Genomic DNA, 27,009 nt, shown 5'->3' on the forward strand with positions numbered 1-27,009 from the left:
TATGATTTCTACATGAGTTTATTCAAAATCTTTATATACAGAGGATGTGAATTGCTAATATCAGGACACTATGTCACGTGGTGTAATCATAGGTGTAACATCAACGGTAGCACAAAAGCCCGGGTCTACGCTCAATTTTCACCAAAAACATTAACTCGTCTATGCCTGAAACAATTAGTCGTCTCTGCCCTTTTCCGCACTTCCTGGTTAGGTTCACTTGGATATGCTATTTCCATTCATCATAACATTAAAAACGGTACTAGGTTGCACTAGTTTCCCTCATTTGTTCAGCTCTTTTAAAAAGAGGTACATTTCAGCCGGAAGGTAAAGTCAACAAAATAGCGCCCCCAATCTGCACGAGCCTCCCGTGATAAAGGACCCCGGAATGGCGATAGGTAAGGGTACAAATCCCTGACAAAAATTCAATTATTGTTAATGCATATATTAAAAAAAATGTATCTTAGCTTTAATCTTAATTTTCATTTGAAACTAAAATCAGGGGACTAAAACATTCCCGAAGTCTGGATCAACATGAAGATAAAACTGCCATCTTGGTATTTCAGAATGCTAAAATCCGTTTTCGGCAGATATCCCTACCAGGGATCTGTTCTGGACCCGCTTGAGACATTAAGCGGTCCCCAAACCCCTTGCCGCTTGGTGCCTACGCTTCCATTTATCATTTGTTATGCCCCTGGTATTTTAATATTCCAGTGGGTTTAATTTAAAAGCGAATATTATATAAATGCAGCATGATAATGTTATTGATATGTAAACAAACACAATGTGAAAGCTATTAATGTAAAAACGCGCAACATCTCGTCAACAGCCTACATACAGTTATTTAAAAATATGTACATGATGTGAAGATTATTTCAATACGATATATAGATCAATAACATAATACATAGAACATTAACATAATATTAAGCATACATATATTTAACAAAAGACTTTGTGCTGCAGATGAGGGCGGTTGAAAGATGGCGCTGGGGTCGCTTGCGTAAACATGGCGATGATTGAGAGGTTGCGGCGGCCGGAAGTCGTTCGAAATATCTCTGTCGGACTCATTGGCATAGTTTCTGTGAACATTGTGCCGGAATTTCATCAGCTGAAATAAAACCATCTGTTTAAATCAAATATTTCATCAGCTGAAATAAAATCATCTGTTTAAATCAAATATTTCATCAGCTGAAATAAAATCATCTGTTTAAATCAAATATTTCATCAGCTGAAAAAAATCATCTGTTTAAATCAAATATTTCATCAGCTGAAATAAAATCATCTGTTTAAATCAAATATTTCATCAGCTGAAAAAATTCATCTGTTTAAATCAAATATTTCATCAGCTGAAAAAAATCATCTGTTTAAATCAAATATTTCATCAGCTGAAATAAAATCATCTGTTTAAAACAAACATTTCATCAGCTGAAATAAAATCATCTGTTTAAATCAAATATTTCATCAGCTGAAATAAAATCATCTGTATAAATCAAACATTTCATCAGCTGAAATAAAATCATGTTTAAATCAAATATTTCATCAGCTGAAATATAAAAATCATCCACAGAAGAAGAAAAAAAATATATTTACACAACCCTTGATCGAATGTAATAATTTAGAAGATTTTCGACCTGAAAATAGAAAGAATGGTATTTTGTATGTACCAAACTGACATTGCATTTAACGTAGTTCCACACTCGTGTGACGTCATAGGATTTGCAAAGTCAATAATTTAATGATAGGAACAAAATTTTTGTTGGAATCCTTTTCAATAGTTATTGTAAAAAATCTTGTTAGCCATAAAATATTTCAAAATTCTTAGTTATATTTGAATAGTCAAATATATGTTTCAAAATATTGAATCCAAGGACAATAACTCTGTTTTCATTCAATTATTTATCAAGTCCATAATGCGATATATTTCCTTTATTTTTGACAAACATTTTACCAAGGCGATAAGGAATCATTATCTGTGTTTTTTCATGAAATTACATACAATTTTAATCCCAAGTGATTTAAATAGCTCAGCTGTCTGGTGCCAGACTTCAGTTTTTGATGGGGGTATACATAATCTGGAAGCTATAAATTTGAAATTATTAAGGAAAGGTATGGATTTTTTCCCATGAATAACTATAACAGATGTAACTCTACTAATATAAACAGAAAGAATGATATGTAAACCATGCTATAAGGAAAATGCGTCCACATTTGTTTGTTTTTTAACATTTTGGGGAATAACGCTAATTCAATAATTTTCCACATATTATTCTAAAACTTGATGAACATATTGAAAATGACATGTGTTTTAGTTATTGACATGTTTCCCGATAAATAAATGCAATTCAAAAAATATTTTGTTGTTTTTATATTAGAATAACAACAAATAACTGTTTCCAATGAATTTCATAAAAATCTACATCGGGGTATATGACTTTAGTGGTGTATGTAATGAACATTAATATGGAAACCCTTAACTGTTTTGCCTTTTTTCATTACTCTGAATGTTAATTTATTGATTCCAAACAAAAAAATGCTACCTAAACCCCAAAAATCCAGGACTAAGGACCTACCTTAAATGTATTACATAACATTTAATTCCCGTGGGGATCCGGGTTAAAATAGGTCCTCAATAACCCTTACTTCTCGTAGAAGGCGACTAAATGGGGTGGTCCTTCGGATGAGACCGCAAAAACCGAGGTTCCGTGTCACAGTAGGTATGGCACGATAAAGATCCCTCTCTGCTTAAAGGCCATAAGCGCCGAGCATAGGCCTAAAATTTGCAGCCCTTTACAGGCAGTGGTGACATCTCCATATGAGTGAAAAATTCTCGAGAGGGACGTTAAACAATATACAATCATTCGATCATAACATTTAGTATCTGATTGTAAATGGTATATTATCACTGGTGGATTTCTCATCTTAACTTCTACGTGAGAAGAAAAACTCTCTTGCTGTGGCCTTCAATATCGACGACGTTTTATCTATTAATAATAATATTTTTTATTCATATGTCAATTCAATATATCCCTGTTAATTCGACATAAAAGACATCACGGAGTCCTCCACATCTGCTTCGTACTTAGATACTTTATAGAAAGTAGATATTAACGGCAAACCAACAACTCAACTTTATGACAAACAGGATGATTTCAACTTCTCCATCGTCAACTTCCCATATTTGTGTAGCAATATTCCATTATCACCTGCATATGGTGTTTATATCTCTCAACAGATTCGATACGCAGGAGTTTGTTCTGTGTATGGTCAGTTTTTAAATTGAGGCAAGCTTCTGACTAACAAGTTGATGGTACAGGTGTTCCAACAGTTTCGTTTAACATCAGTACTTCGCAATTTCTATGGCCGTTATAATTATCTAGTTTGCCAATACAACCTATCATTGGGTCAAATGCTGTCTGACGTGTTTCATACCGATTGTTCAGCCCTTCTTGGCGGGCAAACTGATTTTCACTACAGATAGCTCCGTTTACCTGATCAAGATATAGGGCTCACGGCGGGTATGACCGGTCGACAGGGGATGCTTATTCCTCCTAGGCGCCTGATCCCACCTCTGGTGTGTCCATGGGTTTGTATTTGCCCAACTATCTATTTTGTATTGCTTGTTGTGAGAGTTACGAGATTGATCACTGTTCGTTATCTTCACCTTTCATCTCATCCATACGGAACTATTCTGTTTATTCCTGTGTCTTTTCTCATTCATTTTATTTGTTAACTTCAAATTTTATATGGGGATCTGGGTTAGAATAGGTTTTCAGTACCCCTTGTTTGTCATAAGAGGCGACTAAATGGGGCGGTCCTTCGGATGAGACCGCAAAAAAAAGTGGCACAGTATACGTGTGGCACGATAAAGATCCCTTCCTGCTCAAAGGCGGTAAGCGACAAGCAACAGGCCTAAATTTTGCAGCCCTTCATCCGAAATGGTGATGTCTTCATATGAGCAAAACACTTTCGAGAGGGGCGTTAAACAATATCAAATCAATCAAATTCTATGACCGGTATAATGATCTAATCTGGAAGTACAACATGCTATTAGGTCGAATGTTGTCTGACGTGTTTCATGTGATGCCGTTCTGTACATCCTGATTTTGACTATGAATTACTCCATTTATCAAGATATAGGGCTCACAGCGGTGGTGACCGGTTAAAAGGGAATGGTTAATGCTCGTAGGCACCTAATCCCACCTCTGGTACATTCAGGGGTCCATGTTTGTCCTACTCTGTAATTTTGTATTCCTTATACGATTTATGAGATTGGTCACTGTTCGTTCCATGTTTATTTTCATTCTTCGGTTTTTCAAAAGTAAAAATAACTATTTGTACTTTATTGTACCTAGCTGTAAATGTTAGTTATGTCAGAAAAGACACGGACAGCCTAAATACGGTTATCGTCACTAATAAAAACTGGTTTACACACCTAGATACGGTTATGATGCGCATGCCTCACCTGATCTTCTGATATTTTGATGGTTTCTTTGAAGATGGTCCATATGACGGTTTCTGAGCACGGAGGTGTAGTAAGGCTGCCATGGTAACGGTAGTAAACTTTCAGGTCTTCAGGGAAAAGTTCAGCCAATGGAAACGTGGTCAGGTTCACGTGGTCATCTGCGTGTAACAAATTAATGCTCAAAGAACTAAGTTCGTGTGGGACAAATTCGACCCCGTGTCCAAATTAGATAATATTCCTCAATATTCTTTCATAGGATGTATGTTTGTGTAGTATAAAATAGTTACCATATCTTTACTTATGTACACTGTACATGTAAATAAAGTATAGTTTACAATAACGTTACGCCATTTTGACCTTACTCGATGTCGTGAACAAGAATGCCATGTTACGGTCTGATCATTTTAAATGAATTCTAACAATGATACTATTAAATATGTTGCGTGATTAGAAAGGAAGAAAATGTACGATTATAAATAGTTTCTTACCTTTATGTGCAATTCTGTAAAAATGTTGAATTATCTCATCAAAATGGTGGTTTACGGCACCGACCTTTGAAATAAACACTCAAGGGTTAGAATACAAGGTATGCAATTTTCATAATTATTTACCGGTCGCGGTAGCTCAGTGGTAGAGCGTTCGCTTCGTAACTAAGAGGTTGTGCGTTCAAGCCCCGCTCGTGCCAGCATCAAAACCTAAGTTAATTTAGGTAATCATTGATCCTTTCTCCAAACACTCGGTATTTAGAAGTGAGAATCACGGGTCTTTCGGATATAACCTTGAAACGGAGATCCTGTGTCGCGGCAGGCGTTGGCACGATAAAGAACCCTCACTGTACTACGGCCCAAGCATTATATAGGACTTATTTGTCACTAATTTACTATCCACTTCGCTAACGCGACCAGTCGATGTTGTAGTAATAATAATATTTACGACATACTTCAATTTACGACATACATCAAACAGGAAAGCCAACACGTGCACTCCGTCTGTGGCATTGACGGCTTCATCAAACGTGCTGTACGTGGAATCAAAGTGGACCACGTGCATCTATCCAAAGAAACATTGGCATAAAGTAAATCACAAGGCGTAAATGATAAACTTTCACAAGTAATTAAGATCATCTATCTCACATCTATCCAAAGAAACATTGGTATACAGTACAAGCGTCAATGATAAGCTTTCACAAGTAATTAAGATCATCTATCTCACATTCTGTATGTGTACTGATGATTTAATGTGTTTAAATTTCGCGCAGTCGGAGCTGAAGCACAATTTGGTGTGTTCATAATTTAGCGCTTCTGCTGCGTATTATGATAGATTGATCAAGAATTTCATATTTTAGCACAAGTATAATTTAATGCATTTCTTTCACTGCCAAATCCGCTAAATTTTGAATCCCGCTAAAATAAGATCACATAGATGAATATGATTTCATATTTTAACGAAACTGTATATTAACGCGCTTCACCGCCAAATCCGCTAAAATTTAAATCCCTCTAAAATAAGTACAGGTACATTATATAAAGAGGAAATTCGGATGAGTGGGCTAGTAAATGTACCTCCATTGGGAAATGGTGGTTATTGATGTCGTGTTCAGAGCCTCGTTTGTCTTCGGATCCCCAGTGGAAGTGAAACTGTTTCGCCCGGTATGTGTTCTTCAGCCCACCTCCTGATGTCGTCATCAACTGCCCCATAAGGTCAATTTGTACTGTAATAGTAAATTCAGAGAAGTCGTAATGGCGATTTCCTGTCGACATGGGAAGGAAGGTTAAATACTTGCTATTTCTTACCCTGTTTATCACTTTTGTTTCGCGAGACTTTATTTTCGTGTGATACAATATATATTCATTAGACATAACTTTCGCGAATTATTATTTATTGCTTAGTCTTCTATATATAAGAGTTTATTCGCGAGAATTACAATCTAATTAGAATTACAATTTTTTATCCGCTCACGTAGCGATAGACGTAAGTGGATCAAAGGATCAAATTTTAATTAGATTGCTAGAATTGAATTTTAGCGAATCACTAGTCTCGCAAAATTACGCATATTTAATGTCCTCGCGAATAAAATGAGATTTACGATATTGTTCAATATAAATTAGAAGTGTCTTAATCACTCCAAACTCCATTTTGATGTAACAATGCTAAAATATGGGTATCCCCAAATGATAAAAATAAAATTGCTGCAAATGAATGAAAAACGATTTGTGTTTGCACACCATACGAAACAACACATTGCATTGTACCACAGAGAGAGAAAATTTCGAAGATCTACATGGCATTCTCATACAAGGATATTTCTTTTAAAAAATAAATCTTAAAATTCTTTTCTTGATGGCGGTATCATAGCGCATTGATGAAAAACATTTTCAACCAATTTTCCCTATGATACCGCCATTAAAAAAAAAAGATTGTTAGATTCATTTTTTATCATTGAATTGTTTTTAAACAGTAAAACCAATAGATCCTGTCATTAAATCCGTTAATTAACGTTTTTGAATGATTTTGTTTTCGAATCCATACGCCGTATCAAAACACAAAATGAAGTTAAAATCAGGGTTGTTTCGTGCAGAAATGAAACAAATTTTTCAGCCAATCAAAATCGCCGTAATATCATCAAGACAATAAATATGAATTGATTTTCGAATCACCCAACCTGAGTGTCCGTTGTTCTTCATGCTCATCCTGACGTTGTTGATGCTGTCGTATCCGGTGAAGTTGAAGGTTGTTAAATTCGTATTAAGGACGGCTTTAGCTGTATTCACAGAGATGGGTGATTGGCTGCTACCGCCACAATGGGGATAGTGGTTGTGCCACGTGGACGGACCTTAGAGACGAAAAGACACTCTTTCAGGAAGAGGAGTGGAATCGGTGCAATGGTTTGTTTACAATGCTTCTGTATTTGAAGAAATGTGCTACATAAAGACACCCTACACTGTTGTGTTCAAAGCGTGTTTGGTTATAATTACATTCACTTTGGTTCGCACCAGGCAAACACTCCATCATAAGTGCACGTATACACATCATTTTAATTTTATTTTTCGTAAAATTAGAACGACTTTATGAACAGCATCCATATTGCTACAACATACATATCATTTAAAGATACGACATTGATATAGGTGTAGAGATATATATCATACAATGATACGACATTGATATAGGCGTAGAGATATATATCATACAACGATACGACATTGATATAAGTGTAGAGATATATATCATACAATAATACGACATTGATATAGGTGTAGAGATATATATCATACAATTATACGACATTGATATAGGTGTAGTGATATATATCATACAATTATACGACATTGATATAGGTGTAACGATATATATCATACAATGATACGACATTGATATAGGTGTAGAGATATATATCATACAATGATACGACATTGATATAGGTGTAGTGATCTATATCATACAATGATACGACATTGATATAGGTGTAGTGATATATATCATACAATGATACGACATTGATATAGGTGTAGAGATATATATCATACAATGATACGACATTGATATAGATGTAGTGATATATATCATACAATGATACGACATTGATATAGGTGTAGCGATATATATCATACAATTATACGACATTGATATAGGTGTAGTGATATATATCATACAATGATACGACATTGATATAGGTGTAGAGATAGATATCATACAGTGATACGACATTGATATAGGTGTAGCGATATATATCATATATCATATCAAGGTGCAGCTTTGTCAAATAAAAATTAAAGTTTCAAAGAAAGGTATTTGAAATGAAAGATATCAGTTGAAATTTTGCGCTTTGGTAGGGGCTAACTTTGACTTACACTAAATGTAGTCCATTGAAGATTTTGATATTTGACATGAAACAAAATGAAATAGAACCTGTTATTGTAATGGAGACCAGTCATTTGTGTTATCAGGGATATTTCTCTTGGCCGAGTTTTTCCTAAAGAAATTGACTCCACTTCAAATGTCCCTTATACTTGTAATCAAACATTTGAATTTTAACAAATCATGTAATAAATAAAAAGTTCCTTAACTATTATCGATTCCGCAAATATCATGGGACTTTGTGAACAAGATCGATATTGCTACGACGAATGAATCTTTCAATGAATTAATTGTTGATTTATTGTTAAAATAGACTTACCGATTCCAGGCTGATATCCCCATTCGTTGCCTGTAACAATACACAACTGAATAAAATAACAATACACAACTGAATAAAATAATGATACACAACTGAATGAAATAACAATACACAACTGAATAAAATAACACAACTGAATAAAATAACACAACTGAATAAAATGACACAACTGAATAAAATAACACAACTGAATAAAATAACACAACTGAATAAAATAACACAACTGAATGAAATAACACAACTGAATGAAATAACAATACACACCTCAATAAGATAACGTTATAATAATGGTTTTCGGGAATTCTACAAACCAACATGCTTATACAGCCTTATTTTTATCTGCTTTTACCTACATACACGACAGTGTTTTAAAAGTTTGGCTAAGGTGATTTCATTCCTCTGTTTGAAATACAAATCTAAAGGTCGGTTAAGGAGGAATGACACACCAGAGAAATACAAATCTAAAGGTCGGTTAAGGAGGAATGACACACCAGAGAAATACAAATCTAAAGGTCGGTTAAGGAGGAATGACACACCAGAGAAATACAAATCTAAAGGTCGGTTAAGGAGGAATGACACACCAGAGAAATACAAATCTAAAGATTGGTTAAGGAGGAATGCCACACCAGAGAAATATAAATCTAAAGGTCGGTTAAGGAGGAATGACACACCAGAGAAATACAAATCTAAAGATTGGTTAAGGAGGAACGACACACCCGAGAAATACAAATCTAAAGGTCGGTTAAGGAGGAATGACACACCAAAGAAATACAAATCTAAAGGTCGGTTAAGGAGGAATGACACACCAGAGAAATACAAATCTAAAGATTGGTTAAGGAGGAATGCCACACCAGAGAAATATAAATCTAAAGGTCGGTTAAGGAGGAATGACACACCAGAGAAATACAAATCTAAAGATTGGTTAAGGAGGAACGACACACCCGAGAAATACAAATCTAAAGGTCGGTTAAGGAGGAATGCCACACCAGAGAAATATAAATCTAAAGGTCGGTTAAGGACGAACAACACACCAGAGAAATACAAATCTAAAGGTCGGTTAAGGAGGAATGACACACCAGAGAAATACAAATCTAAAGGTCGGTTAAGGAGGAATGACACACCAAAGAAATACAAATCTAAAGGTCGGTTAAGGAGGAATGACACACCAGAGAAATACAAATCTAAAGGTCGGTTACGGAGGAATGACACACCAGCGAAATACAAATCTAAAGGTCGGTTAAGGAGGAATGGCACACCAGAGAAATTTGAAATGGATGGAGAGTGGAGGATATTTACTATGATATTTTGAAATTAAAACTTTAAAATTCACCTTATTTAGTTAAAGAATACAGTTTTAGGGGTGGGGGGGGGGGTGGGATCCCTGCTTGACTTGAAAGCAGAGCAGTAAACACGTAAACCTACTGGGCTACCCAGCTAGACAATTTTCAACAGGAAGTCCGCCATTATTACGATGTGTCATTCCCCCTTAAAGGACTTCCTAATTTACGAATGTATGTCATTGACGATTAAGAATGTTCACTTGTATAGTAAACGCACCGATTTATATCATTGTCTCAAATACTCATTTTCTGCAATCTAACTAAAGTACAGACCTAATGATATAGGTCTGTACTTTAGTCAGATTGTTATTTTATGTGGGATGTCCATACTTTATAAAAGTTTGGATTTATCGAGTGGTGATAGATGCAAATATCCGAACATACCACACTTCAATTCAGCATTTACTTTTTATGAAAAATGACTTGCAGTCGATTTACTGCCATGTAATTATATATTTTTTTCATTCAGATTTTTCAGTATCTAAGCTACGTCGTGTTATTATCTGTATTTGCTATTTCGGATCAAACATGCTCTTACATAAAATTTGTTTTAACGGATTCCATTCACAGCTTACTGTGACATATCTACAAATTTCACAGCCTATACGAGTATATCTATCTACTTTAATTTCAGATATCAGTATAGTGTTGCCTGTGGGGGAAATGCGGCTTAAAGAAGCGACTTTTTGTCGTACAGGTGTAAGAAAGCTCACCCTTTCATATCTAGAGAGAGCACAGGAAGATGGGGTGGTTAGAATATTTACATGCAATACAAAAGTAAAGGATAAGGAACAAGCCTTTATTGATTTCTGAAAACATACGGCAATGTAATAGAAGCATTTCAGAGGCACCAGACTCGCTCTTAACCGCTGTCAAAATACGTCACAATTATCCACACGTCACCTTATCTCGTTCACTATGCCTTTTACTTGTATGAAAACTTGATCAAAAACATGTGCATGCTGATGAACTATAGAAAAACACGGTTACAGCTAACATGTTTATAATGAATTCACACCTACAGTAAAACACTGTTACAGCTAATACGTTTATAATGAATTTCCGCTTACAGTAAAACACGGTTACAGCTAACACGTTTATAATGAATTCACGCTTACAGTAAAACACGGTTACAGCTAACATGTTCATAATGAATTCACACTTACAGTAAAACACGGTTACAGCTAATACGTTTATAATGAATTCACGCTTACAGTAAAACACGGTTACAGCTAACATATTTATAATGAATTCACGCTTACAATGAAGTGATTTATTCCCTGTACAGTCTACTTCGGATATACTGAAATCCAGGGGACCGACCTGAATTGTTCATTATAGTCTACCTCGGATATACTGAAATTCAGGGGACCGACCTTACCGGTCGACAGGGGATGTTTACTCCTCCGAGGCACCTGATCCCACCTTTGGTAGTTCAGGGGTCCGTGTTTGTCCTTCTCTTAATGTTTTATTCCTTATAAGAGTTATGTGATTAATCACTATTCATTATCTTCACCTTTTCATTATCTTCACCTTTTCATTACATCCAAAGTTCAGTATAACCGATGTTGAACTTTTTACATGTAAATAACGCTACCGATGATTTATGTTTGCGTCAATACAACAGATAGTTCAATATTAGCGACTTCAACATCAATGGAGTAGACTGCAGTTTTAAAACATAGGATTGAAAGAACTTATTGGATATAAAGAATTACGTTTACATGTATAATAAATCAAAATAGTTCGTCCCTGGACAGCACTTCTAAGCGTGTTTTATTGTACTGCCTCGCTGTCTGTCACGGTTGAGTGAATTAAATTACGCGCCGGGCGTTGTCGGTCCTTGGATTCAATTAGTCACTGGTTCAAAGCAATCAAGGTGACCATGAAATGATTATGATAAATATTGTCATTTATGAATTACCCCCCGAGTGAGATGCTTGATAACAAGCATGTATTCATATTGTAGATTTATAACTACTTTCCTCATCAGAAATCTTAATTTGCTATTCCGTTAATTACTTCATATATCTCTATTTATGAACCTGTTGTGCTTATGGTTATATTCATTCGAGAAGAGGTCCAAAATTAGCAATAGACCAAAAACTTTCCCGATCAATCACCACTGCTGACTCATAAATGTTTCCTTCTACAACAACAATGCAGTTTTTTTGTAGAGAAGATTTACGCAATCCGTGTAAAATGTTATAGTTTCCCACTAATTCATTTGGTGATTGTTGCAAACTTTGAAAACTGTAACCAATGCGTCAAAAACAAAGATTGTTAAATCAAGTTTGGGTATTTAATTATCCAAAAGTATAGAATTCAATAGGACGGAGAAAGTATAAACCAGACCAAACCTTCAGAAACAACCACGAGGTGAATTGCATCATTTATCACGTGACCGTCAGGTAGATTTGTTTGACAAAGTTTGATCTTACAGATGTGAAATGTGCGACGATATAAAAATGGAAAGTGTATGTTGAAATGATCTTTGAGTTCGTCTTTAGTCTTAATCCAGCGTGGCTTATGACAAAGCAGAAAGATACAAGATAGGTCACATACACTCTGGATAACAGAGCTAACAGTCCGTGAAAGTGAACACCCCCTTTTTTGTCAGGTTTTGTGGGTATTGGATGAGCTGATGTCTAGTCTTTTTATTATGCCCAAAATGTGACATTGAGATTGTAACTAGTTGTGGCTTAAAACATGTATATACATACTGATGTTTTATGGTACATGTACGTATCATTTTACATTCTGAATTATTTTTTTTGTATATCTGTATGAAAAGGTGTGTTATGTATAAGTGTTAACTTACCTTTTATTTCATGGTCATTCGCTCACTTAATAAATAACCATTTTTGCCTTTTATACGAGTTGTGTATTTTATAGGGCTGGCTGGCATGAAATTTATCATTGTAAGTGTGACGATCAGACATCTTTCGTACACAGATCACTTAAATGCGTTCGTGATAAATATTAAATCGTTTAGGATTGTCACATAGAATAAAGTGGCTAAATTCACGTACTGATGGAGCTCTTCTGAACCAATGTGTCCAAAAACTATCACAGCTGAACTCAATTTTTTTTTTATATGAAAGGTGAAGACAACAAACAATGATCAATTTCATAACTCCTATAGCAATACAAACTGAGAGTTGGGCGAACACGGACCCTGGACGTTCCCTAGGTGGGATCAGGTGCCTAGGAGGAGTAAGCATCCCCTGTCGACCGGTCACACCCGCCATGTGATGCCCCATGCAGGGCCGTAAATTAACCTTCAATTTGGAGGAGGCAGGAAATTAGGCGGGGGTCTGAGCACATTTTGTGCACACTGAACACGTTTCGTCCAAAATCCTTGATTCTAGGGCCTTCTAAGATGTTACTTGACTAACTCATTCTAAAAGAAAGATTTGGAATGCTTTTTAAGGGAGGTATCATGTTCTTAGTTATTGGAAACAACATAAATTCTAATGAACTTTAAATTTTAATTTTTTTTGGCTCAAAAGTTGGAGGAGGCAGCTGCCTCCTCCGCCTCCATGTAATTTACGGCCCTGCCCATGTGAATTACCTAGCAGAGCTATCTAAGAGTGACCTACATTTCTGTGGCGCGCTGCTGCGCAGGAAAATGTACCAAGCAACAACAAAGGCGTACTTAGGTTAGGTGAAGACCTTGACCACTTCGTGCATTTGAAAGATTATCAATTTCTATCATTTTAATCATTTCTGTACAACATGAAAAGCGAAAATAACGAACAGTGGTCAATCTCATAATTCCTATACAGAATACAAAATAGAGAGTTGGGCAAACACGGACCCCCGGACACACCAGAGGTGGAATCGGGTGTTTAGGAGGAGTAAGCATTCCCTGATGATCGATTTTCATTCATTTTATTCACTCAAGCCAAAATAAAAGTGATAGCTGAGGTACAATGCAGGAATTTCATGTAATAATACAAGTCACGTGACACCGGTCACCCCCGCCGTGGGCCCTCTTATCTAGCTTAATCAGGTAAACAGACTACTCTGTACACACGATCAGGTAGCAGGATTTATTCAAGTCTTCTCCCGGGGTACAAAGGCACTGTGTCTGCAAGTGCTGTACATTCTTAGAGATTGCATAGTACATGTCTGAATGAATTGAATTAAGGGGGTACTCTACATCGTCATAATGACTGACTTCCTTTTAAAACATGGATGAAAATATGAATATTAGCAATATTTATCTATTCATTTAAATTGTTATCGCCTATCAGAGTAGCTCAATAGATTAGCACGTCGTCTGCTGAACTGTAGATCGCGGGTTAGAGTCCAGCAGAGGTTTTAAAATTTGTTCAGATTGCTTTCTAACAAAACTGCATTTTCTAAATAAAAGTTTTCAATTTCAAAATATTGTTATACATATCCTCATTTTTTCTTCCATATCAAATTTCTCTGGTTACCTCCTTAAACTTTTGGGGTAAATTTCATCATATCGTTAGGTCGAATGTATGGGATTCTCATAGAAATAACCGATGTCAATGGGTTCCCGCTGTTCTTGTTTGAAATAATATACATATCAAATCAAATTGATATATTGATTCATGAGATTTATCACTGTTCAATATCTTCACTTTTTCATATATTTACAATGATTTATAATGATGTACACACATGAAACAATCATGCAATGTAAGAAACTAACTCTTTAAATATGTTGTAATTTATGTAAAAATATGAGAAAAAAAATGATATAATTGATTATACAGATATAAAGATATCAATAGAATTTATTCATATCAAAGTCATAGGATACCCAAGACATTGGGCGCATCAAATGAGGTACGATTTTGTTGTCTTCACGTGGGATTTTCTATTATCTGACAAACTACAATGTAAATATGTCATTAATACATAGAATGCAATGAAAATACGTTGTTGAAGGATTTCAGTTTTTGGGTAATGTTTTTCCTTTGAATTGTCAAGTATGGATTTTATGAATAATGAAAGAATAAATGTGGTTTTATTCACAGGGAGATTTGTCGGTGTTTAGCAATATTACAACAGTTACAAAATAATAGTGTAACAAAATTCTATAAAATGTTGGGGGTATCCTACGTCCTTAATGAAATAGCTCAATATTAACATTCCAACTTTTTGATGAGGTCCCATATAAAAGTAAAGTCAGTGGTACTCTTAATCAACTGTTATTCCTTTCTCCCAAAGATTTGTTTCCATTTAGAATACATCAATGATATATGAATGTAAAATTCGTAAAATGCTTGATAAAAAAAATTTTGCCGTGTTCAAATGCACTCTCATAAATTTTATTGTCGTCTGTGTAATGAATACCTTTTGAGTAAATGGAACAAAAGTTTAGACAGGTATCGTACTATGTACAAACGTTATAGAAAATAATAAACATATGCTTCTTGGATGTCAAAATGTAAAATATAGACAGCATATTATACAGGTAACGAACAGTGATCAGTCTCAGAAATCAATATATCAATTCGATTTCATGTATAACATTACGGCGGAAAAGCATTGTTCTCGTTCATTACTATGAGAATACTAAGAAAATTGATATGCTGAAATTAAGTGAATATTGTGATATCTTAAGTAGCTTATCAAAAAAAAAAAAAAAAATACAAAAACCAAGACTTTTTTTTTTAGATTGATGAAAAGGTTAAGATAACGAACAGTGATCAATCTCACAACTTCTTTAAGGAATACAAAATAGAGAGTTGGGCAAACATGGACCCTTAGACATACCAGAGGTGGGATCAGATGTCTAGGAGGAGTAAGCATCTGAAACTGCTGATTATAACGGTGAGGACTATGTTACAGGTCTCTGAGGAGACTTTCTCTCGGTTATCAAATAAGAAAAAATCAATGAAATAGAAAAACCAAATCATTGATGCAGGTGTTGTATAATTACACGTGACGTTCTCCTTATATATCAGCAATCTCCCAGAAAACTGGCTACTTTGTAGTTTTCCCCTCTCAGAAAACTGATTACATTTTACTCCCCCCCCCCCCCGGAAAACTGGCTATATAGTAGATTTTCCCGCCCAGAAGGCTTTTATGGTAATTTGACATCAGAATTTCTTTTGTTTCAATCGAAAATGATTCATTGCGGAGACATTTTTCATATTTATTTTATAAAATTTGATGGGAGGTTGTCTTTTTTCACTCTTAGATTTATTTTTCTTCATTTCTAACGCATTCCAGAATTTTAATCACGGTTCAGAATATAAAAGTTTATTCGTTCTAGATGACAGCTGATGCCCCTATAAGAATAAAGACAGTCACAGTTGTCTCCTCTTCCTAAACAGGACCTGTTCTGACGCCACGTGTTTTACATGTAAACACTTATTGCACGTGATGTCACGATGTGTTATTTTTTAATAAGGAGACCCGATGCTCTCACCAAAAAATCTTTCCAACAAATCCGTACCTGAAATGCCACCTCTAGTATATCCAGGGGTCCGTGTTTGTCCAACTCTCTATTTTGTGTTCTTTATAGGAGTTATGAGATTACTGTTTGTTATCTTCACCTTTCACGTTCTATCCAAAATCTTGGAAATGACCGATTTAGCAAAGAAGTGTAAAAGTTTCTAATAAGATTCGAATCTACTCTAACAAACTAAAATTCTCTGTTATCACCGGTATCTAGTTGGCGACACTTGACTACCAATGTGGTTACTCATTGTTTTAACAAACCCTAAACAATGCAAAGCGTACATCAGACGCAGATCACTCAAATTGCTATATAATATAAAGCGTACACCAGACGCAGATCACTTAAACTGCTAAACCCTAAACAATATAAAGCGTACATCAGACGCAGATCACTCATACTGCTAAACCCTAAACAATATACAATGTAAAGCGTATATCAGACACAGTTCACTCAAACTGCTAAAACCTAAACAATATAAAACGTACATCAGACGCAGATCACTCAAACTGCTAAAAGCTCTTCCGCACTTCCGGTGTTCAGAGTGTAGAGTGTCCTTAAGTGAAGACATATACCTCACAGCTCTTTTATCTTCCTATTACACAGACAGCGTAAAACCAATAGCGGTGCATAGTACAAGAATCATTCCACTTAGTTAAAAAAAATTGTCAAAACAAACAGCAACACGGGAATCTTTCTAGAATATAATTTAGAACATAAAGTATGCAAAAACTAAATTGCTTTTGAAATACATGTTCCGGGATGATAAAAAGTTCATGTTTGTACTTTTCCTACCTTCTTAGACGCGAGCTACCTGTTTCAAAATCATCTTACAATTTCTGTTGTTAAAATTTAATTGTTAAATGGAAGAATACCGACCTTAGTAATTACCATTGCATGTAAGTTTAAAATAGTAATTATTTTGATATATATTTACTCTAAATTCAAATTAAAGGGTATAGGCCAGTATAAAGTGGTACAGTTGTACAATATTTTCATAACCGACGATTTGTACTTTTGGCCACTTTATACCCCGACCCTTTACAATATATACACATCACGTGATGAAGATTGGAACATACCTGTCCACGACGTCGGGTAGAGTACGCTCTTAGTGGGAAGTGTTTCTGTATATCGAAATATGTTCACGTCATATACTGTGAACCAACTTTTATTCGCGACGACTTTATTTTGCGATTTACCGGTGATAAACTGACTCCTGACGGCTAATATTCGCGACTGAGATTATCTAGAACAAATACAGGAAATATCAAAGGCTGGTTCGCAGCGAAAAAAAATTCGAGATGATAAGAATCTCGCTAACCTCGCGAAAATTTCTCTCACGCAAATAAAAGATAGTTTATAGTATTATAAGCATAATCCACAGACAGGCTAGCATGGGCAATCCAACCGTAATAATTTTCCGCGACATATTACAAAACAAAAATTATAAGTGATTAGGCTATTTAACTTTTCAAATAGAATTTCACCGTTTGGAAATCCCTTTCAGTGCACAAAGGGTATCTTCCTATTTTTCGACTTTCCGCAAAAAACCTAACAATTTTTTTTTTATCTTACCTGATTCTAGTACAGTGACCAAATATTGAAATTTTCATTTTTGAAAAAGGTTGAACACTTTTCCCCCTAGATTACTTTTTTTATTTTATGGAAATGAAAATTCATTAACTTTATAGGAAAGAGATCCACCTAGATACTTTATTGTGATGAGTACACTGACTTACCTCCCCCTGAATAGACAGAAGACGAAAGAAACGATAGGAAAGTCCAAATCACAAACTCAGCTGTCCGCATCTCTACACAGGAAAGATACTGTTTTAAAACCCCGGACAGCCGTCCTTTAGATATGTGAACTGGCGTGTTTTGTGACGAATGATTCAACACGATTGTATTTAAGTGTATTGAGAGACAGAGGTGAAAGAGTGGTTCATAAGAAATAAAGCAATAAAGCGGGATTACATATCAGATATTTGCATTCAATAAGCGTGCCACTTATCATTTTAAATACAGGCTTTATCCCTTAGATGCAAGGGATGTATGTTAAGAATTTTATTTCAAGATTGTCGTATAAATCCAATAAATAATTCCAACTTGTATAATATTATACTCGTAGACAGCGCCAACAGTACGGATATCGGAACTATAACAATTTTGGAACTCTTCAGAAAAAGAAGTTGCGAAAAGTATGCGTCACTTGGGTAACTAATGATGGCTAAAGACGATTCTTTTCCTTTTTTTATACAAAGACATCTGCCTGATTTAAAGATAATTTTTCAGAACCATCCAAGCGAATATCAAAGTACTGAAGTAGTCAGGTTTGTTTGTTGTTGTTTTACTGACAAACAATTACCTGAAACCACGAGGTACCATTTATTTTCTAATTTGCTATTGCATTGTCCTTGTTTCGTGATTATGCATGTTGGAAGTGGTGGGGGTGTACGTACCTCATCAAACTTGTCTGTTAGACGCAAGTTTAAGTCTGCAACACGAATCCTGTGTCTTTGATATTAAGAGAACGCTGTATTTCATTGGAGTCAAACAAAATCATCAGCAATTAAAAACTTCCACGGATTGAATTTAATTTGGAGGAAGAGGGAATGTCAAGCTCAAAATTAAGACAAATTCTATCAGATGATGGTTAGGGCTCATGGCGGGTGTGACCGGTCGACAGGGGATACTTACTCCTCCTAGGCACCTGATCCCACCTCTAGTAAATCCAGGGGTCGGTGTTTGTCTGATCTCACCTCCGGTGTGTCCAGGGATCCGTGTTTATCTGATCCTACCTCTGGTATATCCAGGGATCGGTGTTTATCTGATTTCACCTCCGGTGTGTCCAGGGGTCCGTGTTTGCCCTACTCTGAATTTTGCATTTTTAAGGAGTTATGAGATTGATGTATTAAGTTTGGAATAACACTAGGGTTATCCGATTAAAAAAGCAAAGCTTAGATTAAAGCATCGCATAATTGTCCCGCAATATTTGTCATTAATTTCAATTCTGTTTAAATTAAAGCACTTAGGTCTATAAACCGAGCGAGTTTAGATCCAAAACGCATCTTATTATATTATCTGAATTTTTTTCCCGTTGTGTTTGCTTTCGATATCTTATCCAATTGTAATGATAGCCATTTCCTCGTGAACAATGTGCGTATGAATCTAGCTTGATAAATATGGCACGTCGATTTCAACGGCTGGAAATTCCAACAGAAATGAAAGTAGAATGTAAATATAAGAATGAAAGTAGAATGTAAATATAAGAATGAAAGTAGAATGTAAATATAAGAATGAATTTCAGTTTCGAAAGTACATGATTGCATGAACCTCGACGCATCACACCGGCGTGGTTTTTACGAAGCGTTTCATGAAGTCCGCTGGCGTGAAGCGTTGTATTTTCAAACATGAAATTTATTTCTAAAGGTATTCAATGTATAACGACCATATTTCATATCTAGTAAATGGAATGGTGGGATTTTTGTAATTATGGTATTAATTATTGTGTTACCTTTGTGTCATTTTGAAGGGGTCATCAAATAAAAATAATCCCCCAGAGGAATTGAATTGAACATTGAAGACTATGGGAAAAACATGAATTCTTAAAATATTTTTCAAAGAATTATTTTCACTCAAATCTCTTCGTAGAAAGTTACATAAACTTTCTTTATAGGAAAATATGAAATAAAATTAATCATTTAGCACACACATTTTTAGAAAATTAAGATTTTTCTTATTTTTACAAAGGATATATGTACATATAACTCTTCAAAAAAGTATCAAGTGCAAAAAGGTCAGCTCCTAATTATTTAATAGTCATGCGAATTTCATTTACTTCACTTTCATCGTTATTTAACAAAAACCGTCTACTGTATGTTGATTTGAATCCTTTAAAATTGTTCACTACCCTCATGTTACACATTGAATATACCTTGAATGAATGCATTTGAACCCAAATCCAAAATTTAGATATGCAATCTAATTTGAGGCTACACAAATCTTTCGGGGCTATAATTCTTGACCACCACCGATGTAGAATTTGAGCTTTGTACCTGACTGCGTAAAGTAGCATCTGATTTTTTTTTTATATGTCACCAGTAAGAAATTTTAAAAAAAATACAATATTGCACTTTATTTTTTATTCTATTTAACCATCTTCTTATATCAATTAACAAAAACAAAAAGCAAAAACAAAAACAAAAAAACAAAAAAAACAAAATTACAATTTTTCCATTTTCCTTATTTTAAACAAATATGTCATTTTGGTAAAATCGCTGTTCATCGACAATTTGTAAGAATGTAAATGTTCGAGTGCTATAGTTTGAATAGAAATGCGCCTACGTTGATAAACCAAATGACCCTAGTGATAGATAAAAGCGATATTGTTGATTTTGAGAAAGATGCCTAGCGCAAATTTAACGCAACAATTAATTCTTCGCGTACGATACAAATACAGTTTAAAATATTTCCCTGATTTGTCACAAAATTTAGCTAATCTTGGGAATATATAATAAACACCTAGATACCATTCAGTAAAATACGTGAAAAGGTAAAACTTGACATTTTGCTTTATTCAACAGTAGAGATAATCGTAGCGTGTGGGTTAAGGCAAAAAAAAAACCACATTATCTGATGTTTTATGATTCAGATCAGGTCTGCCTCGTAAAGTTGTTGGGCGGTGAATATGCATATAATTAGTCAATAATAAAGCCGCCATATTTCTCACAAAGTCTGACGGTCAGACAAACAATTACCACGGCTGTGATACTGGTAAAACGAAAGGAGTGAATTTCATTTTTTAAAAATACATATATGGGGTTATGGTTTGGGACCCCCACGCCAGCGTACTGGATATGAAGGGCGTTAAGTATGCCGATGTGAAAAGCGTTGCCGTGCAGACCTTCACATATTTTCAAAAATGAAAATTATTTTTTATATTCATATTTTTTCATTTACGTCGGAATTCCCAACCATTAAAATAGACGTACTATATTTGTCAAGATTCATACGCGCTTTGTTCACAACTGCAGCGCATTCATGAGGAGATGACTATCATTACAATTGGTAACGATATCAAAGGCAAAAACACTGGAAATGTGAATATTCTATAATAATTACATCCAACGAGTGCTACCTTCTTTTTTTTTTTTTTTTTTTTTTTTTTTTTTTTTGGTGCATCGCGAGGACGGCGAGGTGAGAAGATATTTAGGTAATAAGATATGTATATATTTGCCTTAATCTGAAATGTTTGAATTTGATTGGTGATGTTATCAGCTGATAGAAATTAACATGACTATTGAGAAGAAAAGTTGTACAAACTTCCTGAATGGCAATATAATGACTGAATTTCGTAACCTTGTGCATGTTTCTCTCACGCATACAGCAATGATTAAACAAATACCTTCCAAAGAGCGTGCATCCTAGCAATCCGTCAATGCAGTTTGAAATTTAAAAAGAAAACTTTCAAAGTCACTCTCTCAGCTTGAATGATTCCCCCCTACAAATTATTTATTTACCTTCCCTGCAAATTATTAGTTCAAGATCTGCCCAGAGATTATAGAACATCCTTTTTATTTAACAAATCGGATTTTGATCACTGTTACCCAGTAACTTTACCCTTACAGTCATTATAACTGCTTGCACTTAATGTACCTTGTAGAAAAACTGTGGACAGACTCATTCAAACCTCTCCTCTCTGTTTCCCCCTCCCTTTTGTCAAATTTAAAGCCTGTGCAACAGATGTGCTAAATTTGTTTCACACATATGTAAAGTTTATGTCACCTATATTTAAAACATTTGTCACTCAAGCATAAAGTCTGACCACTAAAATAAAGTAAAGTAAATTTTATTTAAAGTCGGTACTATATACATTCAACAAATCAAACACAAGCTCTGTAGAGCTTTTTAACCGACTCATGCAGAAAGTCTGTGTCACTCATGCTTGAAGTCTGTGTCATTCACACATAAAACTTATGTCATTCATGCATAAAGCTTGTGCTATGTAAAACCTATTTTTCTTATATTTAATTAAACATATATCACACACGTGTAAAGCCCGTATCACATGTAAAACCTATTATCACATATTTATAATGTCCGTGCCATTTATATGTAAAGCCTATGTCATATTCATGTAAATCCTATTTCAAATACATGTAAAGCTTGTGTCATATATACGTCACACATTGGGCAAACCCCTCGAAGGGACGTAACTCGTGGCTGGATGAAGACCCATAGCAATAGGTCACCTGAGTGACTCGGGTGGCCTAAAAATTACCAAAATTTAGATTACCCCACTATATAATGCATTTCCAATACAAATGAAATGGTAACTTCATCACAGGTTTCGGTTTGAAGAAAAGGTGAGTACACGTGTCGAAAAATACTACATTGTATTATATATTAGCAGTACCAATCAACGCATTGTCATGCGAAATACTCACTTAAAATCTACGTCACAAATACGTCACTTGCGCGGTAATTGTCATAAAGTGAGACGTAGATCTAAGGTCACGTGGCCCCGGAGCCAGGTATTAGATGCAGTTGGATTAGAAAATATAGAGCATAGCTGTCGATCAGAAAGATCTTTTTATAGTTTAAACATTATACTAAGTAACTGCAGGTTTAAACCACTACTAACGTAAATGAATTTGTTTTGGGATCAGTAATAAATGTAAACTTCTTTCATCCGATATTTGCACCGAGTTCCTTACAATCGAACTGTTGTAGTGTTGTAGTTTTCGTGAACTCTACGACAGTATTACGGAATTTTCAATGCCGTACGTCCTTCTGTGACTGGGTTAATCTTGTGATTCCATATTGACTTTGGCATCCTGGACTCTCTGAACACTCCTGTAGTCGATGGCGTAGGTACGCTTGTCGAGTAGCCGGCTTATCCAGATTCCAGTATGTACTATCTGGGATTAGTCAATACAGAAATTTTAAGACGGTCGTACGAGTACGTAAAATCACGAGAGTTACAGAAAGGACGCACGTGTACGATGGTTGAACATTCGTTAAGGTATCACTTCCTGGATTTAAAGAAGGTCAGGACAATATGCAGGACAATCACTGGCTCAGACAACCAAAAAACGTATGTCATTTGTAGACTTAATGAAACGCGGTCGTCAGTCGACATTCATCTGTAACGACCTACGGCCCTTAAGGAGGAATAACACACCAGAGAAATTTTTATATTGACGAAAAAGTGGAGGATATTTACAATAATAGTTAGGAATTGAAAATTTCAAATTTACTTTATTTAGTCAAAAAATGCAGATTTAGTAAATGCAATCTATAAAAGCTTTTTTAAAAAACCTGCTGGACTCGAACCCGCAATCTACAGAGCATTGACTGACTGAGCTACCCAGCTAGGCAATAGAATTTAAACGGAATATACAAACATTTCCGATAATTATATTTTGATTCATGTTTTGAAAGGAAGTCAGACATTTCCTTAAAATAACTCAGCGATGTAGTAATCTCCTTAAAATAACTCAGCGATGTAATAACCTCCTTAAAATAACTCAGCGACAACGGATTAGGACTCATTTCCTACGAATTCAATATATCCTTGGATGTGTAGGTTATAAAAGAAACATGTTATATATGTCACTACCAATGACATGAAAATCAAGCGAACCTTCATAGTTATGAACATAAGCTATATTCACACGATGCTCAAATGAAAAAAAAAAAAAAGATTTCATAGAAGTTAAGTTTCTCAAAGAGGGACCGCCCCTTTTTTTTTTTTTAGACCAAATCAATTATTTGTTGTTATAGATTGTATAGAGCTCGAATAACCCATAAAAGTAACCTAAAAAGCCTCAAAACTCCAGAGTTTACGAAACCTGGGCCACCAGTTGGGCTTTGACTGGGACCCTTAAGGCGGACTCCATACCCCCAGTCTATTGGGTCCCCTGTTAACAAATCCTGGATCTGCCACTGTGAGATCAACAAAGTTAGATGTATGCGAACAATACACAATTTGCTTTTTTCACCAGAAACCTCTTGTGGTGTCTGAATAAACTTTAATGTCAGAAAGATAAATAAACTTTAATGTCAGAAAGATGAAAAAAATAAAAATAAACGATCTTTATTTGTATATGTATATACTTCTTCAGTTAAATTGATTTATTCAAGTTTTTTCTTTTGTTCAAAGTTACCTTTTGATGGTTTTGATTATCATGATCACGTGGATTTACTTTAAACGTCGCAGGGTATCGTATTTGCAAATGAAAATATAAGTGCATGTACGATGCATGTAAACACACATGGTTTTTCTTCATGTGTCTGGTGTCTATAAATATGACAAAAAATACAAAGAGTAAACTTGCATTCTGTTGATGAAACTGAAGAACACGTCACTGTTAGAGATTTCTCTTTTTAAACGCCATATGTACCACATGAATTGGATTTTAAAAAGTCACACAGGCCTCATTGCTGTATTTCATGTTTATAATTAATCTGATGTTAATTGTTTAATTGTGAAAATATTAATGGACAAAAAAAGTAAACCTTGTACTTACCAGACCCACATTCTGTGTAAGTTGTCAAGGAAACGAGAACAAACAGACAGACCCACACCTGTCGATTCATGGTACCGTCACAAATGAATACAAATTGTTGTCTGTCTTCACTTTTATTCCAGTGCTACCAGTAGCCGGCCCTGAGTAACAAAATTGAAATCGTTATTCTGTATTCTTCCTACAATCCGCGACCATATTTTGTTACAAACACCGGAAGAAAAAAGGTGTTAAACTGCATTCATTGCGTCATATATTGTTTTAATGCAAACGTGAAAATAAGTTGTGAGCAAAGGGACCGTCCTATTTCGATTTTATCACAGAAGGGAAATAAAATTCGTCATATTGCGATGGGAAATAAATATTTCTACGGCCACATACTCTGTCCTGCGGCGGATATTGCAATCGTCAGGGGTCTGCTATCGAAGATAAAAATCAGTTTTTGTACTGAGTGTTTTATCTTATAAACCTTACAGACTAAGGGTTTTAAGAGTGTTCAAGCCCGGCCCTCGATCGCTGTTCGCCAACCTGTCCTACATTTTAGTTACACCACACACACAAGACAAATATTCATCCCTTCAGAAACGTAACGCATTCCTCATGCTGTTGGAAAGTGCAATACTAGGTGTGCATTTGCATGCAGGTGTGAAAGGTTAAAGACACTTTATCTCATATTGCGCGTGCAAATTGATGGTATGTCGTGTTTATCTATGCATGTTCGAACATGCATCATAGATATAAATAATTTGGAAGCGGATATCAAAGATGGAACCACTCTGTATCAATGAAATTGATGTGCTGCAATATTCGTCTTCGTAATATAACCAGATTTTATTGCTTATTGACGTTCGCCCAGTCACATTTTATTAATGAATTTATGTAAAACAAAAGTTGGCCAATAGCATTATGCAATTGCGCAATAGTTTTTAACCGACGTGTCAACATCAACAGAAATGAAAATCAACCACATTTATGTACTTTTCTTTTATTTTATTTGGTTAGTAAGAGAACAAGAGAATGGATAGCGAAGGAGAGCGGTCCCATGTGGCCCCCGTTTTCGTTAAAAGTTCAAAACAGAATCAAACCGTAAAGCCCAGAAAACTTTATTTCGATATGATGTCAGTTTAAAAAAGAAGAAGACATACACATGTAATCGTGGTCCTGAATGTAACTGTCTAAAGTCACAACAGAGTTCAGCTTCTCCGGCGTCAACTTCCCACATTTTTGAATCAATAGTCCATTATCACCGGCATGTAGAGTTTATGTCTCTCAACTGATTCTATACACAAGAGCTTGTTCTGTGTATGATCGATATTAGTTTTTTGAATAGAGATAGGCTACTGACAAACAAGTTGTTACAGGGGTTTCAACAGTCTCGTTTTAAAGTCAGCATTTCGCACATTCTATGGTCGTTTTGCCAATACAACCTGTCATTGGGTCAAATGCTGTCTGATGTGTTTCATACCAGTAGGTAAGCCATCCTTTACACATTGATTTTGACTACGGATTACTCCGTTTACCTGATCAAAATATAGGCTCACGGTGGGTGTACTCTCTCAACAGGCGATACGTACACCTCCTAGGCACCTGATCATAACTCTGGTATGTCCAGAGGTCTGTGTTTGCCTAACTCCCAATTTTGTATTCTTTATAGGAGTTATGCAATTGCAGGGCCGTAAATTACATGGAGGCGGAGGAGGCAGCTGCCTCCTCCAACTTTTGAGCCAAAAAAAATTAAAATTTAAAGTTCATTAGAATTTATGTTGTTTCCAATAACTAAGAACATGATACCTCCCTTAAAAAGCATTCCAAATCTTTCTTTTAGAATGAGTTAGTCAAGTAACATCTTAGAAGGCCCTAGAATCAAGAATTTTGCACGAAACGTGTTCAGTGTGCACAAAATGTGCTCAGCGTCTGGGGGCCTCCTCCAAATTGAAGGTTAATTTACGGCCCTGCAATTGATCACTGTTTTTTATGTTTACCTTTTCATTTGAGAAAATATAGGGCTTCAGAAGAAAATGGCAATAATAAACCATTTTGTCTAATTGGTAAGT

General features: G+C 35.3%; 1 protein-coding gene across 4 annotated transcripts; it reads right to left on the reverse strand.

Moving 5' to 3' along the window:
* LOC125664510 (carbonic anhydrase 7-like) lies at window positions 1-25,598 on the reverse strand. Of its 4 annotated transcripts, none has more exons than XM_056150639.1 (9): window positions 25,337-25,585; window positions 24,959-25,098; window positions 8,640-8,669; window positions 7,125-7,295; window positions 6,025-6,173; window positions 5,420-5,512; window positions 4,951-5,014; window positions 4,463-4,620; window positions 1-1,108 (listed from the first exon to the last, which is right to left on the reverse strand). In XM_056150639.1, exons 2-9 carry the CDS (start codon window positions 25,026-25,028, stop codon window positions 890-892), a joined length of 954 nt encoding a protein of 317 aa, XP_056006614.1. In that variant the 5' UTR covers window positions 25,029-25,098; window positions 25,337-25,585; the 3' UTR covers window positions 1-889. The 4 variants fall into 4 exon arrangements, with proteins under 4 accessions (XP_056006614.1, XP_056006595.1, XP_056006607.1 ...); XM_056150620.1 differs by having other exon boundaries at window positions 1-1,123; window positions 25,337-25,583; XM_056150632.1 differs by having other exon boundaries at window positions 24,959-25,598.
* Window positions 25,599-27,009: the final 1,411 nt, after the last annotated feature.

This window comes from Ostrea edulis, chromosome 1, assembly GCF_947568905.1.
Source record: "Ostrea edulis chromosome 1, xbOstEdul1.1, whole genome shotgun sequence".
NCBI lineage: Eukaryota > Metazoa > Mollusca > Bivalvia > Ostreida > Ostreidae > Ostrea > Ostrea edulis.

Coding starts and splice junctions, on each gene's coding strand:
- LOC125664510 (XM_056150628.1), bottom strand. CDS start 25,028: ATGAATCGACAGGTGTGGGTCTGTCTGTTTGTTCTCGTTTCCTTGACA. Junction 5,015..5,419: donor TGTTGGCTTTCCTGTTTGAT/GTATGTCGTAAA, acceptor TTTATTTCAAAG/GTCGGTGCCGTAAACCACCA. Junction 4,621..4,950: donor TTACAGAATTGCACATAAAG/GTAAGAAACTAT, acceptor TGTTACACGCAG/ATGACCACGTGAACCTGACC.